This window comes from Alligator sinensis, unplaced genomic scaffold (assembly GCF_000455745.1).
Source record: "Alligator sinensis unplaced genomic scaffold, ASM45574v1 scaffold61_1, whole genome shotgun sequence".
In the NCBI taxonomy this organism is placed as follows: Eukaryota; Metazoa; Chordata; order Crocodylia; family Alligatoridae; genus Alligator; species Alligator sinensis.
In genome coordinates this window covers 2,846,376-2,868,462 of record NW_005841986.1, presented here as the reverse complement: position 1 = coordinate 2,868,462, position 22,087 = coordinate 2,846,376, and the positions used below count along the sequence as shown (strand labels likewise).

At 44.4% G+C, this 22,087-nt stretch overlaps 1 protein-coding gene across 1 annotated transcript in view; it reads right to left on the bottom strand.

Annotated features, from left to right (window-relative positions):
- The window catches only part of SORCS3 (sortilin related VPS10 domain containing receptor 3), a 355,271-nt gene that overhangs the window by 80,354 nt on the left and 252,830 nt on the right, over nt 1-22,087 (bottom strand). The window contains exons 6-9 of the mRNA XM_025201218.1: nt 21,749-21,867; nt 9,092-9,181; nt 6,095-6,274; nt 310-456 (exon numbers count right to left, since the gene is read on the bottom strand). Of these exons, the coding sequence (XP_025057003.1) occupies nt 310-456; nt 6,095-6,274; nt 9,092-9,181; nt 21,749-21,867 (536 nt within the window). The remainder of the gene's footprint in view (nt 1-309; nt 457-6,094; nt 6,275-9,091; nt 9,182-21,748; nt 21,868-22,087) is intronic.

The following is a 22,087-nucleotide window of genomic DNA, read 5'->3' as shown; positions in this document are numbered from 1 at the left end:
ATCCAGAGTTAGATCTCTTGCAGTTCCCTCCTGGATGCCCAAGCTTTCTAACTGAAATGCTTTGGCATGTATTACTCAAGAGGTCAAGTGATCTGATCAGAACAGCCTCCCTGCGGTTTTAACATGTATGAAAATACAAACCAGCTTCAGTAGCTTAAAGCAAAGGAGTCAAAAGGGGGAAGGACTTCAAGCCAATACACTGGCAGGATTCCCATTGACTCCAGCAAGTGTTTTGCCTTGCTGGGGGCTCAGGGATGAAGCCCTTGTAGGGTCTTATCCATTGCACTTTGGAAAAGTCCTGCCACTGACCATCTGGCACTGCACTGGGTCCCCTCGGAGATCAGTGTCCGGAGCCTGCACCAACCGCCAGTCTCTGCCCTTGTTGTAGGTGATGAAAGTCTTTATTTGGTCCTCTATCTTCTTGTTCGCCAGGAATACACCTTTGATCCCTGCTACCTAGGAAAAATGGAGAGAGATGAAAAACCACATCGGCCAAACAGGCCAGAAGAAAACTCAGGTTGGGACTCTTTGGAGTAATTCTCCACAAAAAAAAAAAAAAAGTCAGCTCAAACTATGATAAACATAGGGAAAAACATAATTGCATTACTTATACGACAGGTAAATCTGGGAGCTGCCTACCAGGCCAGTACAGGTTCTTTGCTGCAGTACCATTGCAGCCTTACTCTGTGAGAAAAGTGGGTAGATTAGAGAAGATAACACAACCCTAGCATGGTGCCTATTTCTATTGCGTTTCTCCAGAGACATACTCATTGGGTTGGGACACTGGCAATCACAGGTTCCTAGAAAAGTAGGATTGGAAAGGACCTTCAAATGTCATCGAGTCTGACCTCCTACCGGAGGTAGGATCCAAACCAACCTACACTAATCCACTGGCTAACCTATAAGCCAAACTACACAATCAACCCTGATGCAACCACAAGCATTTTGCAAGCATTTTGAATGCAGAGAGGATTCTGGAGAGCTATATTGTGTCTGGTAGTTTAGCTCTCAAGAACTATGGTGACTTATGCTGACTTGGGCCCAATTAGTTACTGTGCAGTAATGCACATGTAGACATGTTACTGCACAGTAACATTGTGTGTGTGGACTAACTTTACTCCCAAGTCAGTTGGCACACAGCATTACTGTGCTTTAATGCCTGCACGTGTAGGTGCCAGTCTAAATCCACTTACTGAGCACTCAATTTACTGTGCAGTAAATTCATGTGTAGACATGCCCTGTAAGCTGAAAAGAGGACCATGTCAGAGGCTGATCTACAAAAAAAATCTCTGCAAACATTAAAGCACCAGGAATCCTGATGCATCACAGCAACATAATTGACACTGCAGTCTGATTACTGAGTGCTTTATAATATGCCTCTCTATGAAACACAGAAATAGAGCAATACCTCTTACAGGAAAATTATCCCAATGCAATTTTATAACATGAGAGAGAGGCATCCAAAATTATGGCACTAAAGATTGGAATCAGTTTTGCAAATCTACAGGGGGGATAAAAACAAAATGCCATACAAAAATACGGCCTAAAAATCAGTGAAGAGTCCCCTTCATCTCCTCTCTCAGGAATTCTTCCAAAAGTTGAACTTAGAATGTGGATTTTTTTCCCTGTGTTTGATCACAGTAATTTAAGAGTCTTTTTTTGGCCTCTCTTGCACTGATGGAGCTGTCACTGCCTGGCTTCAGTTCAGGAAGGTGTCCTTCTTCAAAAAGGGCTCAAGTATGCGTTTAAGTGCCTGAATCCTACTGAAGGCCTAAGGCTCAAAGGTAAATGCACACTTAGGTGTTTCCTGAACCAGGGCTTCAACAAATAGTTTGTGAGCAGCTTGACTGCGTGGTGTCCAGGATGATGATCCTGGTTAGACAGTTAGAAGTAAGATCTATTGCTGTAGTAAAGAGGTGGTAAAATGGTCATGGCTCCAAAGGCATGATTTTGAGCCTTGCTCTGGACTTGTGCCAAAGACTACACCAGCTGACCCTGCAAAGAGATGGCACTCTCTTCCAGTTGCTGCCTGCAGAGTTTAACAGACACTGGTCCTGCTATTCAATAATACTTTGTGCTTCTTCCATCCATTTCACAAACCTGTCAAGCAGAACTGTGTGGAGCTCTATTTTTATGAAGGATTTTCAGACTTTGAAACTTGATTTTATTCTGAATCAGAATAAAACCCACCCAATTCAAAATGCCCCATGGAGAAAAACTCTGAACATGTTTTGTTGGTTTGTTTCAGGTCACACAAAGGGTTTTATCTGGATGAAATATCAATATCTCAGCCACTTTTTTTAAAAAGTTGTTTCCAATGAAAAATTGAAAAATGCCACCCTGATAATGTTGAAACAGGACATTTGGACATTTTCTTAAAAACTCTGTTTCCTTGGTTTTCTTCCAAAACAAAATTCCATCAAAATCAACCTGGTTTTCAGGAGTATTTCAATGTTGGCAGAATGGCACGTACTGACGGGATGGGGTTCTACTAAAATTTCTCCTTGCAGTTGTGGAGGTAAGTTTGGTCCATATTATACAACCAAAGTAGTGAGGCATGAAGCAATTAAGTGAGTTGCTATCTACTTGCTATAACTTTATGGCAGTCGCTGCATGAGAAGTCATCTCCTCCCGTTCCAAAATCACAAGCTTCACTGTGCAGATTTATGGAACAATCCCTGTTTAAAACATTTTAATCCCTCAAGCAAAAATGACATGGTTCTGCATGCTGCATTGGTCCTGCGAACCAGTGATATGTCCCGGATCTGGCCCACGGATTGGCCCTGTGCCACTCATCCAGCCCATCAGGCCCAAGGAATTGAGTACTACTGTTGCAGAGTCTATAATACACAGCTGACAAGTCCCAACTCCACATAGAAATGGGTAATGCTGGACGTAGGCACTAGCTACCTAATTACAAAACAGAAAAATGTCTTCTTCCAGAAGCAGGCAAATATAGATAAGGAGAGGAAAGAAAAGAAATCTGGTAATTGTCCTTCATTTTGATTCATGCACTGTTTATCAGGACTTTCTTCCTGCTTTAAATGACCAAAGTAACCCAATACCCTTCTTTGAACAATAACATCCCAGAGCACAAATGCCACCCGCTTCTCCAGAGGGTCAAGGATGAGCAGATTTATGGGCCCAGCTCACTGTGCAAGGTAACCCACCTGTCTAAGACGCCTCTCCGGAAGAACGATGAGCACTGCCTTCAAGCACGGATTGACAATGACCTTTTCTGATCAGATCCAGATCTGCCCTATTCTATCCTGACTCAGGCTATGCAGTTTCAAGGCACAGACTCATCATGGAAATACAAATCCAGACAGGTGGAAATAAAAACCATGCCACATAGCTTGGTTTCCACTTGTAAAATTGTGATTGCAAATCCTGAAATCTCTATTTAAATCCATAATCAAGCGGGAAGCAACAAATATATACATTGCCGATAGCCATGACACCTACAATTACTGACAATTTTCATGATCTTGATAAACTTCCTGATCGTGCCCTTAAATCAGCATCAGGTTGAGAGTGAGATTGATAATCCCGGGTTCTGTTTCTGTTCACATGTATTTGCTCCCCCATCCATCAGCAAACTTAGTTATCAGAGATTTCTTACTTCTTAGGCAGTTACTATTATGCCTGTGTTTAATTGCCAAGAGAGCACTCAGAATTAATAACAAAAAATTAAAAGATTTCATAGATTTCCTAGACATTAGGGCTGGAAGGGACCTTGTAAGATCATCAGGTCCAGCCCCCTGCCCAAAGGGCAGGCAGTCAGCTGGGGTCAAAGGATCCCAGTGAGATAAGCATCCAAATGTTTCTTAAAAGTGTCCAGAGTAGGTGCTTGCACCACTTCTGGGGGGAGTCTGTTCCAGGCCTTGGGGGCTTGGACAGTAAAGAAGTTTTTCCTTACATCCAGCCTAAAATGGTCTTGGAGGAGTTTATGACCGTTGGACCTTGTCATCCCCTGGAGTGCTCTGGTGAACAGGCGATGAACAGATGGTCTCTGCTCTGCAGCTGTTCACATCTAAGAAAGATGGGCCCATGGAAACCAGAATGCACTGAGAAATCCAGATGTTGGGACAGCTGAGATTACCAGAAGATGCTCAGACCCTGGTGATGGGCTTGGAAGAAGAATCTGAATAGAACAGAATACAATAGAGTAGAATAGAAGTAAAGGCATTAAGTTCCCAAACTGGGACTTCTGGACCAGTTGCCGCCTCAAAGCACTTACACAGTAACTGCAGTAAAGTAAGATAAAAATACCTGGGAGCCCTTTCCAAAGACACCTTACCACCGAAACAACTGTTATTGTTGTCACAGGGTTATGTAGATATGACTAGAAGGGGAGATGATCCATACTTTGTGAATGGCATCCGGGGGAAAAAATGCCCCAGTGAGCACCTCTGTAGTCAGGCTGTGAGAATAACTTATTTGCCCCCCAAAAATAGAGACTGGGGTTGACCAAAACCATTTTAAAGTCCAGGTGGAAAGCGGTGAATAATTTGGCCTCCATAATGTTCAAAAGAAATAAAAGGAAGCCAAAATGTTTCTTCCTGATGTTTTCAAAATGAAACATTTGGGGGGAGGGGGGTTCTTTTCCCCCAAGAACCCATTTCATTTTTGAAGTTGAGCTAAATTTTATTTCTAACAAGGGTAAAAAGACAGTCAGAAATGAAAGGTTTCATTTCAGTTCAAGTAACATATGGATCTGACCCCAAACATTTTTGTTCCAGTTTGTGTGTCAGAAAAATTGACGCAAAGAAGGTTTTTAATTTTTTTTGGCTTGGCCACTGAACCAAAAAATCAATTATTTGTGCAGCTCTAGGCTGCAGGAAAACAAGATCCTGTGCCCTTTGAGACCCTGTGGGTTTGGGTGTTTTTCTAACATAATTGTCAAGAATAAAATGGGCATCGTAGAAGAAACAGGGTTTTTAGGAAAGACGCAAGCATGAGAGGTGAAGACTTGGCAAATTGAAACAAGAGGGCCGGTCTCAGCCTCGAAAGCAGCATGAGAAAATAAATGCATGGAGACAGCAACGTGAAAGAAAATGGGCAGAACAAAACAGAACAGAAAAACTGGTTTTTTCCAGTGATGGAGACCAAGAGTCACACGAGAAGACCCAGGGGTGGAGGTAACTTGAGCATAGACTCACTCACATGCACAACATCCCTTCATTCAACACAGACCCCAATTCAGCCTGCTCTTACAGTCCATCAACCACTGGCTATGGCTTTCATTTTTGTCCACAGCCTCATGCAGGTAAGCTCTTTGAGGCTTTCTGAGGGCAGCAAGATCTGATTTAATCTACCTGGGCCTTCAGAGAGGTTTTGGAAACCAGCCTTTGTAGAGCATCAGATGGGCAAGCTTGGGTGTTTGGACAAGGTCACGTGGAGCGAGTCACATGTTCTTGTATTTATGAGACGAATGGCCCACCCCAGGCCTGCTCTAGAGATACAGCGATCCCACAAGAAGGATAAAAAATGTTTCTTTAGGATAAGATTTTTTTTCTCTCTAGAGGTTCCCACCAACTGCCCAGTATGGAGGCTCTGACTCTTTGTAGATATTCCCCTTGTGTCGCTGCTTAAACTAAAGCAAAGTGCATGGCAGATGTTACTGTTTTGAACTACTTGCCTTTTATGGCCACTCTGCACCGACACCAATGAATATGGAGGGTGATGGAGCATCTCAAAACAACAGCATGCAAAAGGACACGGACTCTATCTGTGGTCAGGGTCATTATTGGGAGCGGAGATTTTAACAGACTGGCTTGTCATCTACCTGAAAGCAACCTGTTCCCAAAATACCCTTGCCTACATGTATCCCTTCATGCACTGTGTCCATGTCATCATCATTCACTCATCCAATCAGAGATCCTAAGAGGATGACCTCCCCCATTCAGGGACCAGCGCCATTTTGGTGCGTGTGGAATAGGGCTTTTTGAGGGCATAATATGCATGCGGTTTTGGGGTGTTCCCTAAATCATTCGAGGGTCTGGCAGGACACTAAGAGGTTTACACTTCTCTGCCATAGAGGTCAGTTGCTGTTCTTAAGGGGAGGTATCACAGACTGACCTTGACTACATACCTCATAAAGGTCAATGATGATATTCCCTTCCAATCCTCGGCTGCTCTTCACGTTCTCCAAAGCCAAGGTGAAGTAGACCCCCCGGATGTCGGAGATGTAAAGGTTGTAGGTATCGTTCTGGTTCCACTCTTGAACGGCTGCAAACACCTGATTCTCATCTGTGCTGATGATATGCATGTCCTGTTAAAGTAAGACAAAAGGCCTATTACGGTGGATCTCTATATTTCTTTGCCCTTTGGGACACATAGTAATTATTGTGACTTATGGAAGAATTGTGAAGGAGCATGAATTATAGGAGGTGTTAAACAATTTTCTGTTACACCAAGCCAATAAATTACCTCCATCATGACTTTTCTGGGTTTTTTTTCCCTTTTTTAATGGCCACAGGGTGGGTGAAGGGTTTTCTACATTTTTGGTAGCTTCAAGGAGTTTCATCTGGCTTCATACTTTATTTATAATCTTCAAGTCAGTTTTATCACTGCTGGAAGATTCACAGCCCTGGAGTCTGAAGTCCTCTCTTTGTTCACTAGCGGAGGTACAGCAAAAGCAACGGTGGAGTGGCATGTGCACTGGTGAGCCAACGGGAGTGGGAAAACCACTACTAGGGATGGTAGGGATGGACTCAAGTCGACAATGAGCCTCTCTCTCAAGGCTGCCAGGAAGGGTGGCACTGTGCCAATAGAGATGTTATTTTTAGAGTCTGAGACACTCGTCCATTGAGAGCTGGCTTGGACTCCACTCGTTCACTCTACATGGGCCTCCAAAGGCCACCCATCAGCCACAGCTAGGTTACAACGGGTGTCCAGGATGTGAAAGGCTTCATGGCTCAACCTGAACCTCCTTCTCTTATATGACTACCAAGAAGTTCTGCAGATACCACCACTACTTCTTAATATTCTCTTGGAGGGGACTCATTTCCAAATCCCCAGAGCTGGCCGATAAAGTTATACGTCGATTTAACCCTTGCCATCCTTGCTGAGCCACTCAACGCCAGTCAGCGGTGACTGAGTGTTGATTAAGAAGGCCCTAAAGTGTCTATGTTAAATCTTCAGAAAGCTAATTCCCAGAGACCCCAAGGAGCCTTGATTAATTCCTTGTTCTCCTTCTGCACTGTTTCTGAACTACCTCATGCACTGACTTTTCCTTTGTTGATAGACACGTTGTCTTTAAAGGATGTCCAGAAAGGAGGGACAGACTACCGTGATAGTTATCAGAGTCTGGGGTGAGTTAAAATCTCAGCTTGTTCATCATCAAGTTGAGCTCGGAGAGAATACCTTGGAGAAACCTCAACCAGACCAGAATGCAACAGTCTTCTGGGCTATGCTACGTGTGTCATTTGGGTGGACTGCATGGGGCTGTTGCCTAATTCAGGCCTAATTCACCCTGTCAGAGTGACGCGAGGAAAGAAACTTAATCAGCCTCTGATCTTGTCGGATCTAAACCTGCTCTGCTGAAGGCAATGAAGATTTGCCATTCACCTCAGTAGGAACATGATCTGAGCTGGGTTCTTACCTAACTTCTTTAATTCCTTGAAGACTAAGGACTAAAAGTTGTAGGAATAATCACCCCAGCATCTCAGTCTATTTGACCAGCTGTAGTGGAGATGCTGAATTAGCCCTCACATGGGTATAACATGCATCCATCTCTGGTAGGGTTCATTAATCTACAGTTGACAGAACAGTTACTATTGCAAAGGCTGAGTGTACTGGCGACTGAGGTTAGCTTGAAACAGGATGCTTTACATGGCTAATGAGATTTCACTATGACAACTTGCTTAAAACCAGTTTCCATTTTTAAATGAGTACAGCAGCCCCAGCTTTATGCAACATAACAGTCCAGGACCCAGCCAGCCAACCCTGCCCTTACACAGAGGCCAACAATCCACCGTAACTTCAACCAATGAAGCCGATCGATAGCCATGCAGTTATTCTTTCATATCACCTGTCATATTAAAAAAAGGGCATCTTCTGGTGCCAATCTATAAAGCAGCTGTTGAGACAGCACTTCTGCAGAATAAATGGATGAAGAAGTTTTAATGGGGTGAGAGTTTATACAACAGCTATGTCCCTATCCAGTGAAGAAATGCCAAGGGAATGCTTGCATCTCGGTGGCATTCACAGGTATCACAATGTAGTTGGATCAGACATGAATTTCAGGGTGGTTTAACTCAGCTGTGATATGTGGAGACCAAAGTGCAAATCCTTCATCATTGCTAAAGACAGGCAGGTGTTTCTTCAGCTTAAGGATAAAGCAAGCAAAAATCTTGCAAAAATCTCCCAACCTGCTGGACTGTCCCGCCAAGTGCTGCAGTAAAGATTTTTGTCCAAACTCAAAGGAATGAAGAGCTTGTAAGATAACCAGCAACAGAGATGAGAGAAAGGTCAGCTTGCAGATAGCTCAGGCCATACAGCTCCCTTTTGACAGACAATACAGCTCCTACTCATCACCAGTCAGTCGTGCAATGGATTTATGTGTCTGAGCATTCAGATTATTTTATGCCACCACTTCTGCTGAGGATGGAGCAGAGGAGGAGTGGGAGGCTCTGAGGGAGTCAGGTACACTCCCATGATTCATTGCCCGGTGCTACTCACAGGTGAGAAATGCCTGAGGGTTTTCTGAATAACAGCGGTCAGCTATTGTCCTCTCCAGACCAAGCATGGGATTCCCACCACTTTGACCCCTGCAGATACATATGCTTAAAACAGGCAAGGTGCAAGCCAGGTGGGTTATTCCTGGCCATAACTGGCACTCCAACCAGCTGCAATATTACTTGCGTGTGGAAGGGTAAAGTTTCTTCCATTAATTCTTTCCTGCCTTCATAAGCATCACAGAGAAACAAGGAATCTATTCCAAGGAAGGGGCGCACATGCTTTTGGGTTACCCTAGCAAAGGAACGGCAGTAGAGAGATGCTCCACTGTAACTCTATCCCACGGAGCAACCCATGCTGCGTTAGAGGCTGCGCATCTCAGGGCTGTGCTGATAAGAGCAGCATTTACCTTTGGTAACGAATATTTGGGCAATTTAATCTGAGCAAACGGCTCCCGCTTGTACGATACGTAGTAATTAGCTCTTCCACCAGCAGTCACCTGTAGGAATGCAAAAGAGAAAGAGTGAAACCTCCTTGGAGTGCACCCCACTCCACAGGTTTGAAACCATTGCTTTTTACATCACTGGTCAAAGGACTGAGGCTCAGAGAAGTCTACCAGCCCTGTAAGCATTTGTATGGTCCCATCAGTTCACTTCCAGACCTGGAAGATCTGATGTATTGTTACATGCATCAAGTTATAGCAGAATCCAATGTCTCCCCTGATTTTAACAACTCATATCAGACAAAAGAGAATTAAACTGGTTCAGGATTAAGGCACTGGACTAGGATGAAGAACGTTGTCTGAGACAGATAGACAATAGATTTATGTCCCCGTGCCTCAATTCTCTTTCTGTAAATAGAAGATGATAGTATCTTTTCCCCCCACTTTGTGTCTCTTGTCTATTTACGCTGTAAACCCTTTGGGCCAACCATGAATCTATACAGGATGACTAGCAGAAGAAGTCAATATAGTGCAGTGTCGTACACATTTTTCACACAAGGTATAGCTTCTGCCACCTGAATCCTATGACCTGACCTCTAGGATAGCTTGCATCGCTAAAGTATTGGTTCCCTGAAAATCACATTGACTTTGAAATAGTGTGGTGGAAGGGAACTGATAGTAATGGGAATGATGTGATGATATGGACTGTATACTCACTACCTGTCAAGGCTATGTGCAAGTGCCCTGCGTGGGTAGGAAGCCAAGATCCCCTACTTTCAAATGGTATGTGACATTCATTCCTGGCCCCGATCATTTGTGAGATATTAAATTTTAAATCCACGGCTGTTTCTCAAGTCTTTCAGAGAGGGTTCTTCTGGGCACTGTTTCAAGGCTGACTATAACAAGTCTCAGATCTGTGCCTTTTCCATTCTCTGCCTCTTTGGCAAGTTCACAGGTTTGGAGATAATACAATACACAAAACACTTCTTTATTATATGGAATGTCATTTACTGCCTTCTTAAGTTTCCAATAAAGCAAACAGAAAGGACTTTGATTCCTTCACAGATAATTTTTTTTTTTGTTAAATCTTTCAATGATATTTCAGAATGGGCTTAGAGAGTCGACTGCTGCAGCATCAATTATACTCTCAGCAATGATATTATCTATAGATTGTGGCGTGCTTCTCTAGAGAAGCTGTCATTCAAAGGACACCATATTCCTGGTCATGATGCACGTGAATTTGATATCTGATCAATGCAGGATGAGGCTTTTCTACCAACAGCTTGAAAAGGGGGGTAGGGGATAAGTGTCGAAATAGAGCATGAATTGTAAGTAGAATTCCCCCTCCCCTTTAATTGTTTTGCTATTGTTATTAAAAGGTGATTACCACCTAGAGACCCAAGTAGAAATAAAAGAACAAATATTATGCAAAGCACTGAGCAAAGACATAGTAAGAAAGAGTCCCTGCACCAAACAGCTTAAAGTCCTTAAAGACAAGATGGAGGACAAAAAGGAAATGCAGGTACAGACGCATGAAACTACTTGTCCCCGGTCACACAAGGACAGTGAAGGAGCCAGGATGGTAACATGGGTTTATTTTCAATCCCACTCTGTGCCCAACAAATTCACAACATGGGAAGTCCCCCGCCTCAGATTCGAGCCTCCTGATGGGAGGATGATGGAAGGGCCATGAGAGTTATTTCCTAAGGCACCTCTGTTGTGCTCCCATCAGCTCGCTACATGAGGTTTATGCTGGAGAAAATAGGGCCAGCGGCCACTTAAATCTCAGTTTATGTAGTAAGTGTATGATCGAGCTGTTTCGGCTCTACAGAGCCAATCGAGGCAGCCCTTAAATAGCTGCTTAATCCATGTAAGACATGTCCCTTCCCTTCCTTTCTACCTTGCTGCGCTCCATCCTGATGGCTGGATCTTCAATTAGTACAAATCAGAATCCCTTCACTAAACCAGTTCGTCCCAGTTGTGGGTCAGACCCAAGATCCCAGCTCCCACTGCTCTTTTTGGAGCCCAAAGGAAGCAAGGGAAGGACGCGTCCAGTAACAGAGGGATGACTTACCAAAACTCATGGGTTCAGTCGCCAGATCTTCTCATTGACTTGTCAACCTTGAGCAAGCACTTCACCTCTCTTTGGCATGGGGGTAAGATTACTTAACGTTCCCCACAGGGAAGCTGTGAGGATTAAAAAATACTTAGGAACAATCAGAAATTCTCGGGGTAATGTCACCCAGGGGGAAAGCATAGACCATAGACATACCATGTCTCCTATGGTCACTGGTAACCAAGCACGAATGTGGGCTTGAACTACCAGGGGAAGTATTTGCAAGTCTTATATCAGGCTTGTCACCATGACAAAGACTTAGGATGATCAGAAAGTAGGGCTGGAAGGGACCTCACAAGGCCATCTAGCCCAGCCCCCTGCTCAAGGCAGGATCAGACCTGACTAAACCATCCCAGCCAAGTGTCTGTCCAACCAGCTCTTGAACACACCCAGGGATGGAGAATCCACAGTTTCTCTAGGTAACCTGTTCCAACACTTGGCCACCCTCAGAATCAGAAAGTTCCTCCTAATCTCCAACCTCAGTTTCCCCTGCTGCAACTTGAGGTCATTGCTCCTAGTCCTTGTCCCCTGGGGCTAATGGGATGCTAATCTTAGTCAGGATCCGATCTTGGCATGATTTAAACCGATGCTAACAACAGTGCCCCCAAAACGATCAAGCCTTCAGTAGTGTCCATGCATTTCTGGCAAGCTCGTTGAAAGGGAATGAATTTTGCAAGACCCAGTTTAATTTATTTTGATGAACTTTTCCTTTTCATAGAAGCAAACTTGCCAGCATTGTAAATCCCAGAGATTATTACAGCATTTTCCTTCCAACGCCTCCTTTTATTTCATGTTTGATGGATGTCACCCAATTATTTGCTCTGCACTCATCAGTCATGCTCAACACAGAATTAGCTGGGTTTGTCTTTTCCCTCCTCCTTTTGCTAATGACTGGCTCGTTAATCTGATTTCCTGGACTTCTATTTTATGGGTTTAATTGGGCTGCTGGCCAGTGGAAATGATTCCTTTGGACAAATGTGTTTGCCATTCAACACATCTGTCTTTCCTGACTTCTGTTCACTCTTCCTCTTTCCACCTCTTCTTTAATTCCTCTTCACTTTGTTTCGAAAGTAGAGCTCAGCTGCTTGCATTTTTAATTCTTTTGGTTGCTGCATGGGAATAAATCTGTGTTCTCTTGAATATGCTACCCCATGACATATAGTAGCTTGCAGAGCAGCCTAATGGACCTACCACTTGCATCAGAAATGGAAGATGATTGAAAGGTTTTCATTAGTGAGAGCAAAGAATTATGCAAAATTTACTGCGGAGCCTGCGTGTTCACTGATGTGCAAAGAACAGCGTTGACCGGTCGCTCACCCTAACGCAAGATTAACATTTTTTGGTTAACATCCAAAACTTTGTTCTTTCCTTGCTCTCCAGCAAGGCAAACAGGGCAACTCTATTAAAAAGCTGAACCCTTGGCTTCCTTTGGACATCATTTAGAATAAAAAGCTGGCTCTTATTGACAAAAAATTAGCACCATTGATGGCTCCTCCTGCTTTTTGATCAATGAACCTTCCCAGTAAATAACCAATACCAGTTTAAGAACAACGAGCTGATACCTCAATGGCACCACTGATTTCTGTGCGCCATTCAACCCTGTAGCACCCCTGCAAACTGCTGTAGTTTTGATTATTCCTTAGGCTCCTTGCAGATATAGAATGACCTTTATTGCACCTGAGAATAGAGCATGGTGGAACCATATTATGCTAAGCTTGCCATGTTTGCTACTTTGACTTGGAATTGTATCTTCTTTAGTACTAAACTGTACCTTAGCTTTACCTAAGTTATCTAGGGGAAGTGGGAGAGTACAAACACAACCCCAATCCTTCTATGCGTAAGTCACCCAAGGGGGAGGTAGAGAGATTGCCTGGTTACAGAGGGAAAAGAATATCATTGTGATCTAAGAAATAATGCAATGTATATTCTTCCTCTATTGCTCAGGAGAGATTAGGCCTTCAACCATCCCTTCCAGACCTTCCTCAGCGGTGCTAAGATGCCCCTGCGGCTATGAGCATAAACCAGTGCCTAAAAGCTCCAATGTGGCCCTAAATCATTCCTGTGGTCTTTCAAACGGCATCGTGCAGGACCTATAATACTAACACAATACACAATTATCTATTCATGAGCATACGTCTGTCAGTATACTGCAGTCCTGCAACGGGCTTAACACTTCTTGGTGCTCAGCTCCCTCTAGCTCCTGTTGCAGTCAGTGCTTTATAGGCTTGATACAAATTTACTAATGCAAAACCATTCATTTAACTCAATTGCCTGAGATTCAGTGACTTCAGACAGTTTCTTCTCTTCTTAGAACAGGCCATGGAAGCTCAGATACAGTGATGCAGCAGTTAGAGATAAAATACTCTGACTTTTTCATAGCAACTCCCATACTAAACACATCCACCGTTGCACCAAAGAAATCTAACAGACAGCACAGCACAAGCCGCGCTACCTCTGCAAATTGCACAGAAACTGACTGAGAGATGTACATGATTGTACACATTAAACCTTCTTTTAAAGGATTTCAGAGGAAACATGATTTAGTCTGCCAAGGCGATCCTTTTACATCTTCTGATGCAGATGCTGCTGATACGGCAGGCACAGTGCTGGGGAAAGGGGAGGGGGAAAGAGATAAAAAAAAACCCACACAGTATATAGCATCCTATAGAAGGATTTTTTTTTTAAATAAAAGCAGGAGGGGGGTGTTAATCAATTTTTACTGACAGATGTTTAGCTTCAAGTTCCAAATTCAATAACATTTGGCACAGTAAAGATGAAACAGTGTCAGAAGCAGATGAAATGCTCACAGCCGTGAATAAGAAAGTACATGAGCCTGTATTGCTCCTAATCTTTACAGCTTCACTTTATGAAGGGTTTTTAACTAGCACCTGGGATGCACTCTCTCTCATGTCTATCCTAGTTCCCCACTTCCCTGCAGCGGAGTTCTGTTTTGCATATTAGATGGGGGCAGGAGAAGCTGTGGCCACCATTACTCACCAATAAAACAGGTGTAATCGTGTTCATCATTTCAACGTCTTCATCCTATTAGTTTCATAATAAGCTTTTAATGATTTGTTCAATAAAAGACTGGAGGACCAAACCCTCCAAGTCAGAGCAAGCTCCATTGTCCCGCCGGGCCATTCTCTCTGCCATCGATCACAAAGATAAAAATCAATGGCAGCTAAGGAGGGTGAAGTTAAAAATAAATTGTGTGGATTGATTTCTGTTAGGACCTTTTGGCTCCTGGTTAAGGGGGGTAGAAAAAAAAAAAAAGAAGGGGAAAAAATGCATATTTGAATGCGGTGTGTTTAACTTCCGTGAGAGGAGACACAATGAGCCGTTGCTTAGAAAGCAAAGTTTCAGTCTCCCTTAACCAGCTTGTTTCACTGCTGTGAGCTCTCAGGATAACAAAATATCCCTCCCACTGCAGGGGTAGGGCTGGTCTCAAACGTCTTGAAGGGAATTTACTGCTTATTGAAGGTGTTACATTGACAGCCCTGAAAGCTCAGGTCAGATTTCCATACCATAGGTACTACATAGGTATCCATAGTCAGCAGATTATAGCAGGGGTGGGCAAAATATGGCCCGGGGGCTGGATCCAGCTCACCAGGCCATTTTATCTGGCCCACGGGGCACTTTAAAAAATTTAGAAAATTAATATTTATTTGCTCCTGGCTGCTTCTCAAAGATGACAGGGCAGTAGGACCCAGGGGAAGTGGCGGCAAGACCCAGTAGCAAGGATGTCCCAGCCCCAGCCCCCAAAAGCAGAAGCCCCTGCCTAGGAGAGGCTTCTCGCCTGGGACCATGGGGATGTTCCTGCTTCCCTGCTCTGGTAAGGGAAATGTGGTCCTTGAGAGCTTGTCAAAACTTGATAAATGGCCCTCTGCCTGAAATAATTGCATGCCCCTGGATTATAATCTGTTCCGCTCGCAACACTGGCCTTGTTTCAGAACCACATGACTATAATCATGTGCTTACCTGGAAGCATGTGCTTAAGTCCCATTAAATCAAATGCTTGCATTCTCTCCTGATTGTATCATAAGAGCAATAGTAACATTTTTCTGAGCCAACATTTGCTATGTTTGATTTACAGATCTGATCGGGAAAATATTTTCCCTTCCAAGTAAAATTTCAGTGGAAATGGCATATTTTGGGATTGTTTGGTAGCTTTTCTGTTTGTTTCTCTGGGGAGATAAAACCGATGCAAAATATGTAGCTTTTCATTATCTATCCAAAAACAGGAACAAAACCTCAAAAAAATGTTAAAAGAGTTGTTTTTCTCCCCCCCATAAGCATTTCCATTTAATCCAAAACACCATTTTCCACTGAAAAATGTTTTACTTGACATTTTCAGACTCAGTTCATTAATGGTGGTTGCCATTTAAAAGCCAATGCTTTCCACAGTTACCATACATGCAGATAAACCTGCGTAGTTACTATGCGTAAAGGCTGACTTTGAAGAAGGAATGGCTACATGCATTTCACGAGGGGTTTTCCACACAAAGGACAACTGAGTTGGTTCAACAAGATGGAAATATTTCCCCTCTTATACGCACTGAGGAGCAGTAAATTGTCCAGATTTTATTGCATTAGCCGCACGCAATTTGCAGCAAGTAAACTTCCAAGGAGCCTGATCTGTGGAAATTCCACTTCTACTTGCTTTTGCGTACACCGGTGAGATGCAATTCCAAATAGCACTAGCATAGAAGGGCTTTTTTAAAGCAGGCCTTCTGCCTGCAAGATGAGAAGACATCTGATAGAAGTAATTTATGGCAGAGATGGAAGAAGAGAATCCAGTGGTCTACAAGATGATCGTGTGCAAAACAGTTTCCCCTCACTGCAGCACATATAGGCTGCTAATGACAAAGCTGCTGCTCCCAAATGATAAGGCCACAGACTCCATCTTAATCAGAAGAATGTTAACCATGGTTCAATTGGCCTCCCTCCTCTAATCTGTAACAACCATCTTAACTCCTACATTATCATCATCTACCACACAAGCGGGCACCACCCACAGCAATGGCTCTCAATCATTCTCCTGGTCCCATCACCCCCCGAAACAGCGACTGATTTGAGGGGCTTGATGATGCAGCAGGTGAATGGAGGTCTTCCAAGCTGTCACAGGTCATGGAATCGCTTGATTCGAAGGAAACTGAAGGCAAGAGAGAGCAGCTCCATTTTAAAGAGGCCCAGGAAATTAGATAACAAATGGAATATGGTAAAAGGTGCCAAGATGCGAAGGCGAATGGCAGGAGAGACACCAGGTGACAGACAGTAATGATGATTAACAACGCAGTGCCTGTGCTCTCCAGGGCCAGCCCTGATGCCCTCACTTGAAATTCATCTTGCTCGGAGCACCTCAGTAAATACACCGCATGGACCGGAGAGGGACAAGGAGTCTGCGGCCAGCTCCATGAAGGGATGGAGATAATGATAATTTACTGCCTCCCATCATGGCTTCCTTTGGTTAATGATGCAAGGAATTTCCAATTTAAAGTGGAAATGAAGCAGATGCTGAAGCAAACAGCAAACTGGCAGATCGAGGGCTGCTGGGGAAGTGGGGGGTTGTAACAGGAGCTCTTTGCTTCCAGCGAATTCAGGTTATGGCACTTGGATCTGGAAGTAAAGTTCTCCAAAGGTCTGAGCTGCTTAGCTCCATGGGGTCAGACTGGAGAGAATGGGCACAGAAATCAGGTGCCCAACACCCCAAAATGCAGGGGTGTTGGGTCTCACCACTGAACTTCCAGTCCAAGAAAAGACCCACTGAGTGCATCTATACAAGACGTTTACTGTGGAGTTGCTTAATTAGCTCAGCAGTAAAATCTCAGCATCTACATGTGCAGCCCTACTAGGCCATGGTAAACTAATAAATGCTGCTGTAGTTTAGTGCTGGTCAACACAAGTACTATCTGATGGCAGTGTTATGTATGTAGTGCCTTGCAATGCACATGTAGACATAGAGAGGGTGGCTGGATCACAAGGGTGCTTCGATCCGGGGCCTGCCTATCGACTAGCCCCATACTGGAGCACCCTCGTGCCCCAGCCAGCCCTCTGTAGCATGCTGAGCCAGATCAGAGCAGATCCAGGCTGGGAGGCTGGCCCTAGTACCCCCTGCCAGCCCAGGCTGCTCTGGCCTGGCTCAATGTGCTCCAGTCTCGGGTGCACATGTAAACACGGCACCCGGGAGCAATAAGCTCCAGTGCAAACTGCATTGGAGTTTATTCAATCAAATTAATTTCATGCGTAGACACGCTCATTGATTTGTTCCTTGTACTGCCCTGCAATGCTGGGTCGAAACAGGTCAAGCAATGCAGGGCTATCCAGCAATTCTGAGCCAAGCAGTCATGGAGCATATCAATTGCTCCTCTGCACGTCTCTACTAATGGTAAGAGATTTGGTTTTAGGAGAATGGCCAGGGTGGGCCAAAGATCTAATACAGCCCCAGGCCTGGGAGCACAGGGCTATTACCAACCTGACAAACTAAAGGAAGAGAACAACTGGAAGAGCAAAGCTCGAGGCAAGCTTCTCAGCCCATTTGTAGCTGCTGTAAATCTTGTGCCACACACTGAACAGGCTTTTATTGCTGTTGTTAAGAACTGGTAGGAAAAGAAAATGCTGACTTCCCCCCACCCTAAAAAAATGACTTTTCAGCAAACTAGAAACCGCAATGGGAAAAAAATGCCAAAACACCCAAAATGTTTTCCAGTTTTTGAAAACGTGATGGTTTGCAATAACCTGGGAAAAAAAAAATCAATGAAAAAAAAAAAAGAAAAATTCGCTTTCTTGGAAAATGCATTTCCTACCAGACTCTTTCCTTTGTTGGTATTGTGGGAGTTCCCCGAGCTTTCTGCTAGGCTGTGTGCACACATAACAAACAAGGTCTGTCCCATAGGGTTTACGTATGCTTTACAGTGGAGGCTGAAGTAGGAGTTCACCTAATTGCCAGGAAGTCAAATGTGATAGAGGGCTGTGTATTATCTCCAAGCCTAGTACTAGATAGTGGAATCATTTCAGACCTGGGTAGCCAAAGGCAGCTATTAGGAAGGCTACAGCACAGCTATCAGAGACAGTTACTGGTGTTTTCTATTGCATGGCCATGTAACTGAAATCAAAACAGAACAGAAGTGCCATTGACCTTAACAGCGATGCTGAGCTGATGCGTCACAGATGGCCCTGAGATTAGTTACCTTGACTTGGAGCCTTAATAAAATATTTTGAGTTTGGGGTTTTTTCTTGCAAATGGCACGTTTTGCATAACACTTTGTTAGATGATATCAAGCATGCAGTAAGGGCCCAGTTCCAGGTCTGCCTGTATCACAGCAACGCCATGGACTTAGGTAACATTTCACAAGTGTGACCAAGGGCAGGATTTTGCCTTAAATATGTACCACAGGCCAAACTGTCTGGTCTAAGACATGGCCATGGAAGGCACCTTATAAACACCATAAATAGATCAGATAGAAATGCTGTAAAATTCCCCTGTTACTTTTCAGTTCATGTGCGAGAACTCCTGAAATGTGTCCAGTCCTTCCTTGGTAAAGAGCCATTCACCGGTTGGTATGTTTTACCTGATTCTCCTCTTATCAGTGCCTGATCTACGGGCAAAAGTGTCCCATCTTTCCAATCTCTCTTCATATAAACATTTTGCTATGTACTTGATCACTCTCATTAGTCTTTTCCATGCTCCTCCTAGCTCTGCAAAGTCCTTTACAGATGGTCAGTACTGCATATGTCAGCCTACATCATGACAAAGCACTGAAATATGTATGCATATTATTTTCACATAATTCTCCAAAACTTATTTGCCTTAAAAACAATTTGTTTTGGATCCATGTTGAGTTATGTAGCTTTACAGCTGCTGAGACTCTAACCCTATAGGTGGGCAATTATTTTGGCTGGGGGGGAGGCCTTAATGAGTTTTGGGGACCTGTCAAGAGCCACATCTATCTCTATCTTCCTGTCTCTTGCGCTGTCTGTCTGTCTGCCTACATCTGTCCATCCATCTGTCCATCTTCCTCTCCCTCTCTGCCTGTCTTTCTCTTTTCTCTCTCTCCCTCTGTCTCTCTCTTCTCTTCAGAGGAGAGGAGAGAAGACAGGGGAGCTTTTCCTGTGTCAGCAGCACAATGGGTCAATCGTGGATGCTGCTGGCAGATGCTATATCCAGGCTCCTGAACCTGCCCACAGCATCCACAGCTAATGCTGCCGCCTGCCCGCTGTAGCAGACGCCCTGCCCAGGTCCACAGCTGATGCCTGGCGCTGCTGGGCAGAAGCAGTCCTGCTTGCCTGGCAGTATGCAGCGGCCAGAGCTGCCAGCCACCTGTGAGCCAGATCCTGCAAGTTGGCAGTCATCCACCCACAGGCTGGATCAAATCTGGCCCACGGGCCATATTTTGCCCACCCCTGCTAGAGATCTATTTATCAACTCCGTTGCAATAGAGACTCGATCATGAATAAGCATGTGGATGGGCATGATGCATCCCAACAGATATCTGTATGTCAGCAGTGTTGCTTCTAATCCTTTTCCGGGTGTGGAGCAAGAACAAAATCAGACCCCCTTCCTTTATGTTTTATGAAGCTAGTAAACCTGAACCTATTCTTAAATGCTTAAACTGCTATTTATTTAACATTCACAATAATAAAAATAAAACCCACCCCTGAAGCCCTAATGAAATGCAGAGTTAAGTATTTTTAAGACAACTCATTTAGAGTGTCACCAAATATTTTTACATAGCATAAATTAGCGGCTGTTAATTTGAACCCACTGGGCATTCTTCCAGCGGTTCGTCAGGCAGACAAACCGCAGTGCCATGCAGGCTTGCCCACCACTGGTACAAACAGCTCAATATCCCATGCCTTTTGATAATGCAGTCGAGCACGAGGAGATGAGATGCTCCCATCAAACGCAGTGTAAGTCAAAGGGAGGCAAAAGCCTTGGAACTCTCCAGGCAGCAGAGATAAAAAAGCCAAATGAAAGCTGGCTCCCTCCGAGCCCTGCTGTATAAGAGGTGTTTACCAAAATATGTATTGGAAAATTGGTGCCTCCAATTGCAGATAAATAGCTTATTAAGTAACTGGAGAATACGTTTCTCCATGTAGATCCTGGAAGCAGGACCACTAATGACTTCTAAGGTACTGTATTCCCACCCCCAATCTAGGCATGGAAATAGCAATCTTCCCCGTTAAACAATCACTTTAAAAGCTATTTCAATAGAGCAGCAATTTTCCACCAGTCTAGTGCACGTTAAGGGAAAAAGGAAACAAGGAAACAAGGAAAGCCAAACAGAAGAAAGTGAGATTTTTTACAAAAAGCGTGTTTCATTTGTAACCTGCCCCCCACCCCGTCCTATCCACACTTTTAGCTCTATATAAGCCAAGATCGCCACAATCCCTAAACACTTTGAGCTTTCTATCCACTGGTATTCATGAAAACCTGGATCCCAGCTGTCACCCAAATAGTAAGTACTCTGCAGCTGCTCTTTGCTATGGTGATTGCTCATTCACTCATGTCTCTGGAAACCATCCAAAAGTAGACAGGTTGGGCGATTCTGCCCAATTCACCTTGTCTGTCTTCACTTTAAGTAGCACCCCTTTCAGGATCGGTTCTCCTCTCCCCATCCCCAGAGCTTTCATTTACCATGCACCTTGTGTCCGGCTATTTTTCACTTTCATTCTGCCTTAAATCATCCTTCCTTTGTAAACCAACTTGCCGCCACCCCTATAACTTCACCTTCCGCAGAGACATCTCATGCTGCCTCTTTGACACTGAATCCTGAATCAACTCTTGCATTTGCCAAAGTGGCCATTCACTCAACTTTGCTTTTATCAGGCCTTGCTCCTTTTCTTCTCTCTCTATTCAGTTTATTGTTAGCATCCTGGTGTTTTCCTGACAGCCACAATACTTTACACTTCCACGCTGCCCTCCATCAGAGGAACTCGCGGCTCTTAACTATCACTCAAAAATAACCCTTGGTAGGGAGGTATTGTCATATTCAGCTGGGAAGAATGAAGGGTGAAGTAACACATTACACTTAGACCATACTGAGGGCGCTTAAAACGCAAGCGCCCACACATTAAAGCTTGTTAACTTGTGCTAAGTGCCTTTTGAGTGTCTCAAAGTTATGCCACTTCAAGCAAGGGTTAACTCGGGGCCATGCTGCCTACCCTGTGTGAGAGTAACTTCCGTCTGTTCCACATAGATAAAACAATTTCAGTCCTCCAGCATCCCAGGGTGCACCGCTCCCTGCTCTCCCCCTCCACCCACACACACTCAGAGGAGGGCTGGTGATCTGGATCCTAGACAACCCCTGCTCACCCTCAATTAATTCACTTGACCAAAGCTACACAGTAAATCTGTGACGGACAGGTACTAACCTCAGGTCTTCTGACTGCCTGTTTCATACCATACCTGAAGACTATCCATCCTCCCCTGGGCAGAAGCAACTAGGTGATACAGCACAGGATCTGCACAGCCTCAACCCATGCCACATTCACAAATTGCATCAGCATACCTGAATGAAGACATACTCGTCCTGGACAACCAGCGAGCTGGTGTCGATGGAGCGCAAAAACGGCCCGATCCTGGTGGTCTCCGAGCACTCCTGGATCCGGCAGGTTATGTAGTGGGCATCTGCAAGAGGAGAACGAATAGGCTCACATGAGAAACGTCTGCCAGGCAGAAGGAGGGCTCGGGTCTTAGCCCTGGCTGGCGCACAGCATCTTCACCAGCCTGGACGCGAGACTTATCCGTGTGTTTCAGTTTCACGCTTCAGAGCTGAGGCTGATCACAGACTGAGACGGGAGGGACTTCCAAGGTTCATTGGGACGACTGTATGTACCGGTTAGGGATT